The 15,049-nt window shown below is 38.7% G+C and overlaps 1 protein-coding gene across 1 annotated transcript in view; it reads left to right on the forward strand.

Annotated features, from left to right (window-relative positions):
• Positions 1 to 15,049, forward strand: part of RBBP6 (RB binding protein 6, ubiquitin ligase) — a 39,316-nt gene that overhangs the window by 21,980 nt on the left and 2,287 nt on the right. The window contains 12 exon segments of the mRNA XM_065560306.1: positions 55 to 143; positions 255 to 351; positions 1,514 to 1,653; positions 3,620 to 3,792; positions 4,806 to 4,909; positions 5,474 to 5,778; positions 7,536 to 7,635; positions 7,717 to 7,795; positions 7,879 to 7,936; positions 9,865 to 9,966; positions 11,772 to 12,894; positions 12,896 to 13,521. Coding sequence (XP_065416378.1) covers positions 55 to 143; positions 255 to 351; positions 1,514 to 1,653; positions 3,620 to 3,792; positions 4,806 to 4,909; positions 5,474 to 5,778; positions 7,536 to 7,635; positions 7,717 to 7,795; positions 7,879 to 7,936; positions 9,865 to 9,966; positions 11,772 to 12,894; positions 12,896 to 13,521 — 2,996 coding nt within the window.

The raw sequence follows: 15,049 nt of genomic DNA on the forward strand, positions 1-15,049 counted from the left end.
TGTGGACTTAATGGTGTTTCTAATGTGTGTGTCAAATAATTACCTATTAAACAGACTGCCAATCTGGCTGAAGCCAATGCTTCCGAAGAAGATAAAATAAAAGCTATGATGTCTCAGTCTGGCCATGAATATGATCCAATCAAGTAAGTGTTTATAATGTCGAATCTGTTCCTTGAATATTATGGACAAATTGTAGAGATATGCTTATGTTCTTTTTAAAAACCGTAGACACACCTTTTTTTAAACCTTTTTAGTTACATGAAGAAACCTTTGGGTCCACCTCCACCATCCTATACGTGCTTTCGTTGTGGAAAACCTGGTCATTATATAAAGAATTGTCCAACAAACGGGGTAAGAGTCTATGGTGGGATTTGCACTGTTATGTTTTTAGTAGTATGAGTATATTGAATTTTATGATCTAACTTAAATACATAGGCAAGATAATTCATAGCAAAGGTTGAAACTCTGCCCTGAATTTCTCCTTTTGTGCCTATGCATTGCAGCTGATAGTATTTAACTGTATACTAGTTGTTGACCAGACATCCATTCTGATAGAGCGGAGAGCTTTGTTAGTCATTCAGATTTCTGGCTGGATTAGTTTATGTATTTAAAAAAATTCATTCTCAGAGTTAGTATCTTTTTCCAGAATAGGAATGCACTGTAGAGATAAACATTCCATTCTGAGAGTTTTTCTGTTGTGTTCCTCTGAATTACAAGAAATTAAGGGGTGGGGGGGACCTTTGTAATATGTTTATATATATGATCTATTTTTAAAAGTAATTTTTAAAAGGAGCAAGGGTTTAGTTATTTATATTCATGATAGTTAGCCTCATTTCAGTGTGAGGAGTAAAACGAGTTTATAGAATGGATTCTAAAAACTGCAGGAAGGTGTCAAAAATCAAGGAAAATTTAGAAGAAATTTCTTCTAAAATATTTTAAGATTGCCAATAAAGAAAAGGAGAGAGATTGTGGTGAAGGGGATATGTCCTGTACTTTCGTATTGCAAGTTGTGGAATGCTTCATGCTTACCTGAGACTTTTGTCACATCCTTCATATTTTCAATATAGATTTTGTATGAATAAACCAATTCACATTTGAATGCTTTATCATTTTAATTGTACACATGAGTGTAAAGAGGATGCATCTTTCAACCATTCTCCTCGTGTAGATTCAAATGTATGTGACATCTACTCTCTCTAGCATAAATATTTTACAGCCGCTATTACATGAATGGAGAGATTATCACTTTAGGCCCTAGTCCTGCAAAGACCTGTGCTTGTGTTTGACTTCAAGCACAGGAGTTGTCCCATTGAGTTCAAAACATCTGCTTGATTCTTTGCAGTGTCTTAGTCAGTTAAGGATTTATATGTATTTATCATGCAGTCCTCATATTTGCAAAGAAAAAAAATTAAATACAATTTTTTTATCGCTTACATACACTTACGCATTCAGATGTCCTTTTAAACGGGTTCCATTTAAAGCGGAAATATATCTGGATTCTTTTTCTTAACAGGACAAAAATTTTGAGTCTGTTCCCAGGATTAAAAAGAGCACAGGAATTCCCAGGAGTTTCATGATGGAAGTGAAAGATCCCAATACAAAAGGTGCTATGCTTACAAACACAGGAAAATATGCAATACCAACTATTGATGCGTAAGTATTTAGTACTTCAGAGGTGGCCAAAGTATAACCAACAGAGACTGCATGTGCAAGTACTTAAATCAAAATGGAGCAACATAGGTTGGCATCTGTAATCTCCAGGGGCTCTAGTTCAGTATCAGAGTGGCTACAGTCTGCTCTGTATAATGTTAATGGGTGCAACCTTGGCAAACTTGTCATTGTGGCTCTACCTGGGAAAATATTAGTACCCCCTGAAGCTGGTCTAAAAGTATTTTTAACCTTTTTCTTGTTGCATGTGTTACATATGCTCATAACTTGCTATGCAGATATATGCACACAATACACAATAAAAATGGTGTGTGTCACCATGTCCAGGCACCCTCTCTGCCCCTCCGATTGTGTTCAGTTTGCTGTTGCAAGTAATCCACTTTGACAGTAAAATGTTTGGAAAACCTTGACTGAAATATGCTGTCGTAATATTTTAATATGTCATAAAGCATGCATATTAGTTCATAGAAATTAGCGCTGAGACAGTGAATATTGGGCTATGTAAACATAGCAAAAGCCTAAAACATTTTGGGGTATGCCCACTAACGGCATCTGATCTTGTCCATTTCCATTGCTGGCTAGAAAGCTTTGGCTTACAAATAAATCCTTCATTTGAGTATAATAGTAACAAGGTATTGAAAATGAATAGTTGGTCTTTGAATGAAAAACTTCTTAAAAATGAACATTTTATAAAAATGCCCAACACTGAGATGGCAGCATTGGCTGCTGGCTAGATCAGGGAGTTGGGATTCTGAGATTCTGTGCCCTTGACTTGATGTGAATTGCAGTAGTCACCTAAACTCTCTACCTCAGTTTCTCTGCTATAGGAGTGCTGATGATGTAGTTTTAAATAATATTTGCAGCTGTAGTTAAGCACTTTTTTTTAAAGCTGGTTTTCAGCTTATGCTACATCTACTTCATAGGTTTCTTGCAAAACACTGAGCAGCTCTAGATGAAACTGCCAGTTTCAGCCAAAACACCAGAGGTCTTCAGATCAGAAAGTCGTTAGTGTTTTTATGTAATCTGATTAAGATGTACCCAAAAAATGGTAATTAACAAGAATTAATAAATACCTACATGCCACTGGAAAACCTTGCTGATACTGAAGCTCTTCATATGTTTAAATCCAAAACTCCTTCGTGCAAAACACACTGCAAACTCAGGTCTAGGGGAAATGCAACTCTCATTCAGTAAAAGCATTGGAAGTTCAGGAAATCTGAGTTCACCCCATTTGTTTTAACTCAGTAGAAAATAGTTATTCTCTGTAAGGTCCTACCTAATACAACAAACACTTGTGCAGTTGAGTAGCACCTTTTTTAAATAGTGCAGGCACTTCAGATACAAAAAGATAGCATCCTCAATGAGAAGGAGGGAAGGATAAGGATTACAAAAGTACATCAATGCAAATACTTGGGTTTATATGGACGTTTTGGTGGTGATGGCAGATAATATGAATGTGGTTGCACTGTATGTAGTGTACATCAAAATTTGTCCAAAAATAGAAGTAACTACTTGACCTGATAAAATCCAATTGAATACCAATATATATCAAATGTTTTTATGGAATATTTTATGGTTGTTAGAAACCAAGAAAATATTGGTGTAGTGGGTTGAGGGAGAGGGATCTACATAATCTTTATATCTAACTCATACTGTAATTTTAAAAAGGTACCGTTATACAGCTAAAACGCCACCTTTTTTAAATCTCAGTTCATTTTTCCATTGTGTACCTCCTTATGTAGAAACAGTATCATGTTTGAGCTGTGCCAATTTCGCAATAAATTATCACTTACCTGTTTAGAGATTAAATCTCTGCTGTGTAATAAATAATACTAAATATATGGTTGAATTCTATTCAGCAAGTGTTTTCTTAATTTATTAATTCTATTATAAAATCTGAAAATTTGATACTCCTTCTTTAAACAGTCTTAAATTAAATTATTTCTTTCAGGGAGGCTTATGCTATAGGGAAGAAGGAAAAGCCCCCTTTCCTCCAGGAGGAACCATCCTCCTCCTCAGAAGAGGACGATCCTATTCCAGATGAATTGTTATGTCTAATCTGTAAAGATATAATGAATGATGCAGTTGTCATTCCCTGCTGTGGAAACAGTTATTGTGATGAATGTAAGTGCCATAGTCTGACATTAGTTAACTCAAATGCCAAATGATCGTGTAAAATGAACAGGAATCTGAATCAACAAAAATTGCTATACTCCTCTTCATTCTGAAACATGGGTATCTATTAACCAGAAAATTCTTGCATTTTATCTTGGAGTAAACGAAGAATGCTGGAGATAACTTTAGCTGGAACTCGGATTAGGGGAATTTTTTACATAGGGATGGAGAAACATAAGAAGTGAATGCTTGTATAATTATTTTTTATAGTCACTGATGCTGAACACATCTAGTTTGAATAAATGCTTTCTCAAGCCCTTCTTATCCTTTGTTTCTGTTGTTTGATTTGGTAATAGTTGTCATCACTTTGCCATGTAAATTGTATCCCAAATTCAACACTGGCAATTAACTGGAGGCTCAAACAAGAGAAAAGATAGACTGTTGTTCAAACTCCTCTTTTAAAAGAACAGTTAGTTAAAAATATAATCTTAACCTAATTTACTAATGCTTTCTTAGAAATAAAATTTACCCATTAATCTAGAGGTTGATTACTTATTGTATCCCACTCCACTAGATAGTGAAAATAAACTAGGTAAGTCAGTTTCACTGACTGGTTGTCATGCACTAACTTTATCTTGTTCTTTGTGATTTGAAAACACTAAACAACGTTTAAGTCTGAACAAAGTGGTGCTTTTTTTTCACGTGGAATTTTCAAAAAGCCATGGAAACTATTATTTTCTTATGATCTGTAAATCCTTCTTTGCACAAAAAAATATTTTTTGTAATCAACCTGTCATTTCTTTATCTGTTAGTTAAAAGTCACTGTTAATTATGAGTGTGTGGTCACAGAATTTTTTTAAAAGTATAATACTGCATACTAGAACTCCTGAATAAGTCCCTGTTTAAATGTTTTCCGCCCAGTCCATTTTTCCTCTGGACCCCAATGTTAGTTGTGTACAGGGATATGAGAGTAAAGTATGACCCAAATATTTGTTAGCTCAGGTACTTCTGTTTGTTCACAGGTATCAGAACATCACTACTGGAATCAGAGGAACATACCTGCCCAACTTGTCATCAAACAGATGTTTCCCCTGATGCTTTAATTGCCAACAAATTCTTACGCCAGGTAACTTCACTTTACATATAATGTATGTAAGAAAAGCTCATCTTATTTGTAAGTAGCTAAGAGGCAAGAAAATTCTACTTCATGGAGCCATCACCATATTTAAGACTGGTTGAGATTTGCATTTTCAAATCTATTAATTGCTTATTTTGAAATTATCACTTTAAAAATACAGCTAGCAAATTCCTGATTTATGGATTAGAAAACTGGCTCACTTACAGATTTCAGCAAAAAATATTGACAGATATTTTCATAGTTGAATATATATGTTGTCAAAATATATGTTGGTTTACACAAAAAGAAATCATGCTTCCAGTTTTCACTGTTGTGAAGAGAAGCTTACAAATATAAAGAAAGTGTAAACGGATGCAGTGCTGTTCGTGCATCTGAGGCAGCCTCATACGATAGCTCTGTAGGGAGTGAACTTCCTTTTTTACCTCAATGAGGTTGTTAGCTCTGAAAACTAGAGATAATAGTTCAACCTTAACGCTTAGTGAAGGAAGTTTTTTATAGGGATCATAATGTACATACATAATTTTTATGTAACAATTATTTTTCTACCTCTAGGCTGTAAACAACTTCAAAAATGAAACTGGCTACACAAAAAGGCTCCGTAAGCAGACACAACCATCAAGACAGCCAGTTCAGCGGAACCTACAACCTGCAGTAAGGCCTTCAGTTTCTAGACAACAGGATCCGCTAATGATTCCAATCACTTCTTCACCTTCTCTAACATCGTCATTGACTCCTAGTCCATCATCTGTGACGACTACTTTGCCAGTAAATCAGTCTTCTGCCACTGCACCTGCTGCTGATATCTCTGCAACAATGTCCATATCTCTTCACTCTGAAAAACCGGAAGGACCTTTTCAGTAAGTAAACTTGTAGTTTAACGCAATTGAAAAAGAAATAAAAATGTTAATGCTGGTTTTCCACTTCCATTTACTTCTAATGCTTTATCTTGTTTGGTAGCTGTTTATATGTGCTTTAGTAATAGCTGACAAACAAACCTCTCCTTTCCAGCTCCAAGTACAGCCTTGGAGGTTCTCATTTATCATATTATCTTTCACTTTCCCTGCTGTAACTTAACAGGTCATTCACCCTGTATTCTGACAGGGTGGAATTCACAAACTTAATTTTCCCCCTCCACTCCTCCTTGAAATCAGTGATGTGTTCTTTGACACGTTATATATATCCAGCATATGAACACTTCATGACCTTGTGAGACCTTATGCTTTTAGTAGTGACTCCATGAGGTACTGGGAGAATGGTACTCAAGCATTTGTTTCTATAGACTTTTCTTATTTATTTGGGGTATTTGAGGCACACCAAGTCTTATTTCATTCATGTGTATCTGCTTCTTTGTAGAAGAATTAGTTATATTAGTCTGCTCCTTTGGAGATGCTCACCATTCTTTTAAATAAAGGCTCAGTTTTGTGATATGTTGGTGACATGCATCACTCAAGAGCAGCCAGTTCCCCAGAAGCACTTATCTTGGTGACTATTTGGTCACTGCTAAATCTCTCCCAGTGTAGGATTACTTTCTTATAGGAACTCTTCTCCCAGTGTCTTTTCTGGGGGAAGGCTCTCTAAATTTAGCAGAGAACAGCGGCTGCTAAAGTTACCCTTTTGCTACTTGATACATCAGTCTCTTCCAATTGGAAAGCATTCTTGATTACTATTAGGTTTGCCTTTCTTACTACTGAGGAGACACGGTGCATTCTCTTAAACTACAAAAATGCATCTATGGGTAAAACTTACCATTTACATTCATATCGCTCCTTCTGCTCAAGTTCTATCATCTACATCATACAGGGTTTGACCTAGCGGCAATGAAATACATAAATCAAAGCAACACTGACATATGTAGGTTTGAGGTGTAGTGACTCAGAGAGCATTAATTAGAAGCTATGTAAATTTAACTCTTCACACTGTAAATTTAAGGTCCAAAACAACTTCCCATGAAATTACATTAAAGTCTACTTTAAAAAAATAAACTGTAGTTGAAGGCACACATCTCTAGTTCTGTGGTTTGAACCTAGAAGACAGTACCTCTGTCAAACAAAGTGTCAGCCTACCTGTTAGAGAGACAGGGCGGGTGAGGTAATATCTTTTACAAGGCCAACTTCTGTTGGTGAGAGAGACGAGCTTTCAAGCCTACACACAGCTGCTCTTCAGGTCTGAGTATCATAGCAAAATACAAGGATACAATACAATACAAATACAGTATAGCATACCTATATCATTAAACACCTGAGGGCCATATTTCAAAATAATCTCATCCCAGCCACTAAATTTCTATTTGAAAGTATGTATGTACTAAATTTTACACACCCTAGAATTGAGATTTGTATGTAAAAGTCTAAACGTACACATTCTAAAACTTGCATGTGAAAATATAGAGGCTACTCTGGAAAACTTGTGTTCCCTTCTGGCCCTCTCCTTCAGTAAACTCGTACTTTACCTTTTTTACAGTCCTAAATCTGTTTTTATGCAACGTGTTAGTCTTCGCAATAATTAAAAATAGTGCAGCTTTTTCTTATATACCTCAGTCCTTTTTCTTTCAATAACTTAAAACACCATATTTGAATGTCACAAATCTCGTGTCCTTTGGTTTTTTTTCCCCCAGTGATGCTGATAGTGTTATACCTCCTGCAGCTATTGTGACAGCCTCCGAACATTCTAAAACTTCTTCCTCTCTATCGATAAGCACTGTGATGGAAGAGAAGGTACATTTTACTTGAGCATATATAATGAGTTTTATGTTTTGAGAAAGAGTCTCTTCTGACCTTTCCCTCTTGATCCCTAAGGGCTACCAGGTTCCTGTACTAAGACAGCCAGCATTACAAGGCCAGCTGACTTCACAAGGACAGTCAATACCCACTACTGGTGAGTAACCACAACTTTAGCCCTGTTCTTATAGAAATATTTCTTCAGTTTATCTGAACAGAATTTTTTTTCCCCTCAAATAGGTCAGCCAATAAGAACCAATACGGTTCGCTCTGCAGGCAATAGGCCAGGCTGGGAACCGTAAGTATATTTGCAAAAAATATTTCACTTTGTAGTGCTTTTAAGCAGCTTGCTAATTTGTTAAATTTAACTGTGATTTGGTTATTGAAAATATTTAACTGTAAACCACCTGTTACCTAAGTATATGTAGACAGGTGTGGTAAATCTAAGCCAAATGGTAATCACCATTTTTATATGCTTTTATCTGAATTTGTTTTAACAAATTGGACTGTAGATTCCCTTAGGATTACCTAAAGGGAAATTTGACTGTAATCTACAAGATATTGCAAAAAAATAAATCCACTTTCAAAGAATAAATCATTAAAAAGATTTTAAAATCTCAAATATAATTTTAAAAAATCAGGTGGAAAACTTCCCTCTTGATAGTTTGCAGAATAGGGCTGAAGGAATTGGCTTTGTTATTTGAAGCCATTGGAAATCAGTTTCAAAGTTGTAAGTTCTGTTTATTAAAGAATTTGGTTGCTATTGTTTAAGATGACTAAATTATGCAAATAAAAAAAACACATAACATTTACCTTACAGCAATTTGGGGTTCTCTGACTTAGTGCTTTCAAATGGTGAAGCTGATCCCTTTCAATCCTATGTCATCATCCAGCTGATCCTTCTTTCTGGGATGTATATTCATTGATTTGATTACTGTTGTGCTGTAAGCATACATAGCACTTTACAAAACACTTTTAAAAAAAAAAAGTCCATACCACAAATATATTAAACTCTCAGAATCAATAAACAGGACAGCAGTTCAGGCACAAGAAAGTGCAGATGCATCAATGTGAGATCAACAACATAGGAAGACTCTAAGAAAGAAGTTTAAAGAAGTTCAAGAGAAGATTAGTTAACATTTGTACAGTGCCTTGAAGATGAGAAGTGCTCAAAGTGCAAAGTATTAAATGTATCAGAGATTGGCAGAGGAGTGGTGGGCATTTGGTACACGCAAAGTGGGAGACTTGTAAGCATAGGGAGCATCTGTCCAAAATTGAGAGTGAGGAAAGAAGATTGAGGGAGCAGTTGGGGGTGAGGATATGGATGGGAGAGTCAGGAGCAAGAGGAGTATAGAATGAAATGAGCAGACATATAAGCAGGGTGGAGTTTAAGAGACTTAAATTGAGGACAAGGACAGGAAATGCCCTCAGATGGACACAAGCTTCCTTCACTTTCCTCTTTTAAAATAAGGGCAGAGTGTAACAAACAGTGACACGTGTTTTTGGGTTTCTTTAGAAGTTCAAATCGAGGACGCCCGCATAGTGAACGTACACAAAGGACTCAGGCCCCAACATTACCAGCATCAACACCTGTCTTTGTGACTGTGCCTCCACCTCCCCTGTTTCCTCCACCTCCCCATGCACTTCCTCTTCCACCGGGGGTACCTCCACCACAGTTTCCTCCTCAGTTTCCACCTGGTCAGCCTCCACCTGCTGGGTACAATGTCCCCCCACCGGGATACCCCCCAGCTCCTGCAAACATATCAACACCTTGGGTACCAACAGCAGTACCAACGGCTCATTCAAATACCATCCCAACGACACAAGCACCTCCTTTATCTAGGGAGGAATTTTACAGAGAGCAGCGGAGACTTAAAGAGGAGTAAGTATTTGGCTCTGAATGAAGTTGCATTGTTTTTCATTATTCTATTTCAATAGCATATTGGACAGCAATTACACTAAAGTGCATCTGCCATAAGCAAAAGTGACATATAAAGCAAATTTTCCAATGTGCTTTGCCTTACAAGGTAGTAAACCTATAAAACTAAAACAAGACAACTGTAATTCTAAAGTTTGCCATGAAGTTCATATAGGAAATTTTTTTCATAAAAATAGGATGTTCATTTTTTTTATTTGCATGCAATGTAAATGTTAATATTAAATTTGTTTCTTGATGTCTTTTTTGTGTGTGTATATGTTCAAACTATCATAATTTTATTTTAACAGAGAAAAGAAAAAGTCCAAACTCGATGAGTTTACAAATGATTTTGCTAAAGAATTGATGGAATACAAGAAGATACAAAAGGAACGTAGACGCTCATTTTCCAGGTAATTGTTTTACATGTCTGCAATGCAGAGCCAACTAATCTAGCAGAATTAAAAAGAGTTCCACTCCACCCCTCTTTCTTCAAAGGGATGAGCAATATGATACAGGTTTCATGGTTAGATCACGGGCAACATTTGGTCCTGATTGTAATTGACTGGAAATTGTTATAATCTTGCAGCAGTTTGACCCATCTGGAATTATGACTTAGTCCGGTTTGGGTGAGGGAGATCTCTATTCCTGCGGTGACATCCTGGTAGATTATGGCCTGGTTTACACTGGGGGGGGGGATCGATCTAAGTTAAGCAACTTCAGCTGCGTAAATAACATAGCTGTAGCTGAAGTCGATGTACTTAGATCACACTGCGGTGAGTCGACTGCTAGCGCTCCCCCGTCGACTCCGCCTGTGCTTCTTGTGCCGGTGGAGTACAGGAGTCGACAGGAGAGCGCTCGGGGGTCGATTTATCGCGTATAACTAGATGCGATAAATCGACCCCCGCAGGATCGATTGCTGCCCACGAGTGCGGCGGGTAGTATAGACATACCCTATCTCATCACAGGCTAAAAACTGAGTAGATGTGCTTACTGTATTCCCTACGTGATTCTGTAGGTGTTTCTTAGCAGTGTGTGAAAAGACTCCACTACTTCTGCCTGTGTGTCATCTAATCTATGGATACTTGGGAAGAATTTAACTTCCAGGACTGCATATCTGGTGCCTTTCACTAGCATTAAGTTCACTTTACTTCATTCAGCTTTTCTCAGGAATGAAAAAAAGTGCATTTGCTGTTGTATTTAATTTTTTGAAAACATTTATGTTAAATTACGGTTGAAGGGCTACTTCATGGGGAACTGATGAAAGTGTAGTGGCATGTTACATTAGGCATCTTTTTTAAAAGTTTCTACCAGGAAAATATCTTCAGCGTCCTGAAAGTCCTTAAAAGCTTCCCACCCTAATAGTACAGATCTGTTCTGCAACGTTGGTCTGAAAAATTCTTCAGTAATAACACCATACAAATCACAGTATTGGTAGTAACACTGAATCATTTGTAGTATTACCAAAAGTTACAAGTTGAAAGCTAAAAGCTTTTAAATGTGATTTTACTTCAAACAAGGTCACTGTTCTTAGGCTTTACCAATGTATTGCACTTTTCTCCAGTGAGGAGTCCTAACTGAAAGCATTAGTTAAATAATATCATACGTCATGTTGCAGTACAGAATATTATGCACACTGTGCAAATTACCAAATAAGCAGTAAAGTTAAATTGTGACTGAGCTGGCATTTTGTTAAGATTTAGCTTTGTCTTCAAGTTAATTCATGGTCTTCTAATGCTTGGTTCTGCACTTTAGCCATTAAGACTTGCCCTTTTAGCATCCTGTTGCAACATAAATGATCTGTACGGCAGACTGATTTGCCAAGTAATGAAATATTTGTCTGTGCTTACACATACCAGTAGAGGCCACTATACACCACCTTAAATCAATTAACAAACATGGTAGTTAATATGATGGAAATGAGTGGTGGGGCTAGACACTGGGCTTGTAGTCTTCCTGCACCAATTGTTATGCTAGCTGAATCAAAAGAGCAACTTTTGCATGTCATGCAGAGAGACACTCTTACACAACAGATTTACTCGTAAGAAGCTTGCAGTGGCATTATGACTGTGTTAACTGCCTACAGGGGTTTTGGTAACAAAATATAGAAAAGGGAAAAATATTTTTTTGGGAGGATGGGTTTGTTTGGTTTTTTAAAGCAGAGTGAAGGGATTATTTTACATTAAAAGTGTTTTGTTGTTGGTTTTTTGTTTTTAAGGTCCAAGTCACCATATAGTGCTTCATCTTACTCTAGAAGTTCATATACGTACTCCAAGTCAAGATCAGGTTCATCCCGCTCTCGTTCCTACTCTCGATCTTTTAGTCGCTCACACTCTCGTTCATACTCACGATCACCTCCATACCCAAGAAGAGGCAGGGGGAAGAGTCGTAACTATCGTTCTAGGTCAAGGTCCCATGGATATCATCGTTCGAGATCAAGGTCACCCGCATATAGAAGATACCATTCACGATCAAGATCTCCAGCTTTTAGAGGCCAATCCCCCACTAAGCGGACTATACCTCAAGGAGAGGGAGAAAGAGAATATATTAACCGGTATAGAGAAGTTCCACCATATGACATGAAAGCATACTATGGCAGATCTGTTGATTTTAGAGATCCATTTGAAAAGGAAAGATACAGAGAATGGGAAAGGAACTATCGAGAGTGGTATGAAAAGTTTTACAAGGGCTACGCTGCTGGAGCTCAGCCTAGACCTCCAGTGAATAGAGAGAACTTTTCTCCAGACCGATTTGGTCCACCAGGATCCAGGCGAGAGAATTCCCCATATGCTCGGGGTCGTAGAGAGGATTTTGCTAGTGGACAAAGCCATAGAAGTCGCAATATAGGAAGCAATTATCCAGAAAAGCCTTCAGGCCGAGAAGGCCACAACATTAAAGATCCTACAAAATCGAAGGAAAAGGAAGCCGAAAATCCATCAGGAGATGGCAAAGGAAATAAACATAAAAAGCATAGAAAGAGAAGGAAAGGGGAAGAGAGTGAAGGCTTTCCCAATGCTGAGTTGTTGGAAGGCTCGCGAAAGCCCAGAGAGCCTAGTGGGGGGGAAGAAATTAAAACTGACTCACTGTTCATGCTCCCAAGTAGGGATGATGCTACACCTGTCAGAGATGAGCCTATGGAAGCAGATTCCATTGCTTTTAAACCAGTATCTGAAAAGGAGAAAAAAGAGAAAGATAAACCTAAAGTAAAAGTTGACAAGACAAAACGGAAAACAGAAGGAGCTGCCACTACCAAGAAAGACAGTTTAGTAAAACCCTCTAAAGCACCCCAAGAAAAAGCAGAGGCCGATCGTGAAAAGTCTCCTCGAACTGAGCCTCCTGTGAAAAAAAGCCAAGGAGGAGTTGCCAAAGACCGACAGTACTAAATCGACGTCCTCTCAAAAGGATGAGAAGGCCCTTGGCACACCACGGAAAGTTAACCCAAAAGTGACAAAAGAGCATCCAGAAACCAGACCAGCCAAGGACGAAAAAGCAAAGAAAGAGCATCCAAAAGAATCCAAGCCAGAAAAGCCATCGAGCAAGGAAGAGAAGTCAAAAAAACCGATGGAAAAAAGCAAACCTACTGATACAAAACCTGAAAAAAGAAAAAGAAAGGCAGAGGAAAAGGTAGAAAAGGAACATGAAACCACTTCATTAAAAACCTCTAAAGCAGAAGTTGCTGAAGTGAAACCATCACCAAAGGGAAAAACTGAGCCTGATAGTGAAAAGGCAGAGAGATCTCCTGAAAAGGACAAAGGTGCTTGTCTGATTGCCCCAGCAAAAAAGATTAAACTAAACCGAGAAACAGGCAAAAAGATTGTAAGTGGGGAAAATGTACCTCCTACAAAAGAACCTGCCGAGAAACCCGAGCCACCCAGCAGCAAAGGTAAACAAGAAAAAGTGAAAGGAAAAATGAGAAGAAAAGTAACAGCGGCTGATGGATCCAGTTCAACTCTTGTAGATTACACCAGGTACCTTCTGATTTCCTCTTTACTCGTTTTGTCTCTTCTACTCTCCATAAAATAAAATCTTTGAGTTGTCTAATGACAGGAACAACTAAATTGATAGTAAAATGAACATATGAACCACAATCAAGCAATGGTAGTGTTATACTACAGGTTGAACCTCTCTAATCCGGCACTCCCTGGTCCGGTAACATCAGTGGTCCGGCATAAGCACCGACTCCATGGGTACTCCTGGGCTGGAGCACCCATGGGGAAAAATTAGTAGGTGCGGAGCATCCACTGGTGCCAGGCTTCCCCTGCCGCCCGCACCTCCCGCGCGCTGGTGGCCCCGCGCTTATCAACTACTCCTCCTCCCTCCCAGCGCTTCTGGAGCGCCACAAACAGCTGATTTGTACCATTCAAACTCCAGGAGGGAGCGGGAGGACTTGGGGCCGACATCGGCCCCCCTGGGCAGGAGGCCACAGTGGGCGCAAAGCCTGGGGGTGCTGCAGCACCTCCCTCACCTCTACTTCCCGTGCCTGTGGAGACCCACTGGCACTCTGCATTGACCTCCCGTAGTTCGGCAAATTCTCTGGTTCGGCACTGGTCAAGTCCTAAGGGTGCCACACTAGAGAGGTTCAACCTGTACAAACAATTGTAGTGTATGGGCTTGTCTATAAAAACATTTAGTTCACAGCAAGCTGGGGTCTGACCCTGCTGAGGCACATTAACAGTTCAATGCACTTTGATCTAGTCCTCTTTGAAATGGAACTAGATCAAAGCACATTAACGAACCATTAATGCACATCAGCAGGGTCCACATGGACAATTAGGGCTTGTCTACACATAAACTGCTACAGTGGTGCACAGCTGCAGTGCTTCAGTGAAGATGTTACCTTCACTGATGGGAAGGGTTCTCCCTTTGTGGTAAGTACTCCACCTCCCCAAGAGGCAGTGGCTAGTGTAGTTATCCTGACCTAATTTCCTCGAGTAGACCAGGCCTTAGTCTGCGGCAGGCTAGTGGGGGGTAGATTCATACCCCAGATTGCTGTGAATTAATTGTTCCTGTAGACAAGCCCTTAAACTACAATCTAATCTATTAAAAATCAAACTCATGTAAAACAAACAGATTCTTTGAGCTAAATCCTCGAATTCAGCCAAGTTCCACTTCATGCAGGACCCAGTCTGGGGGTGCAGAGGTACACCACCTGATGCTGCGGCTGCTTCCTGTCTATCACCCACTCATGTATAGTGTTGCCCAACTGGCTGTGTGTGCTATGCCTCATTTATTGTGTGGCATGTTGCTGCCCTTTGTTCCATTAGACTCATGTAGAATGGGATTTTTTGGATTACTGTAACAGGCATTTTAAAAATAAATGTGCTATCTAGAAAAGAACTGTAACACATCGGGGCCATGGGTCCGCTGGACAGATGAAAATTAGTCTCATTGGTTGCTGACCTGCCAGTTGAAGAGGTGGAGGAACTACCTTGTTTGTCTAGTACTGGTGGAACTAGGACACCCAGGAATTCTCAGACAAGAGATTCCCCAATCTGA

Source organism: Chrysemys picta, chromosome 10, assembly GCF_011386835.1.
Source record: "Chrysemys picta bellii isolate R12L10 chromosome 10, ASM1138683v2, whole genome shotgun sequence".
Taxonomy (NCBI): domain Eukaryota; kingdom Metazoa; phylum Chordata; order Testudines; family Emydidae; genus Chrysemys; species Chrysemys picta.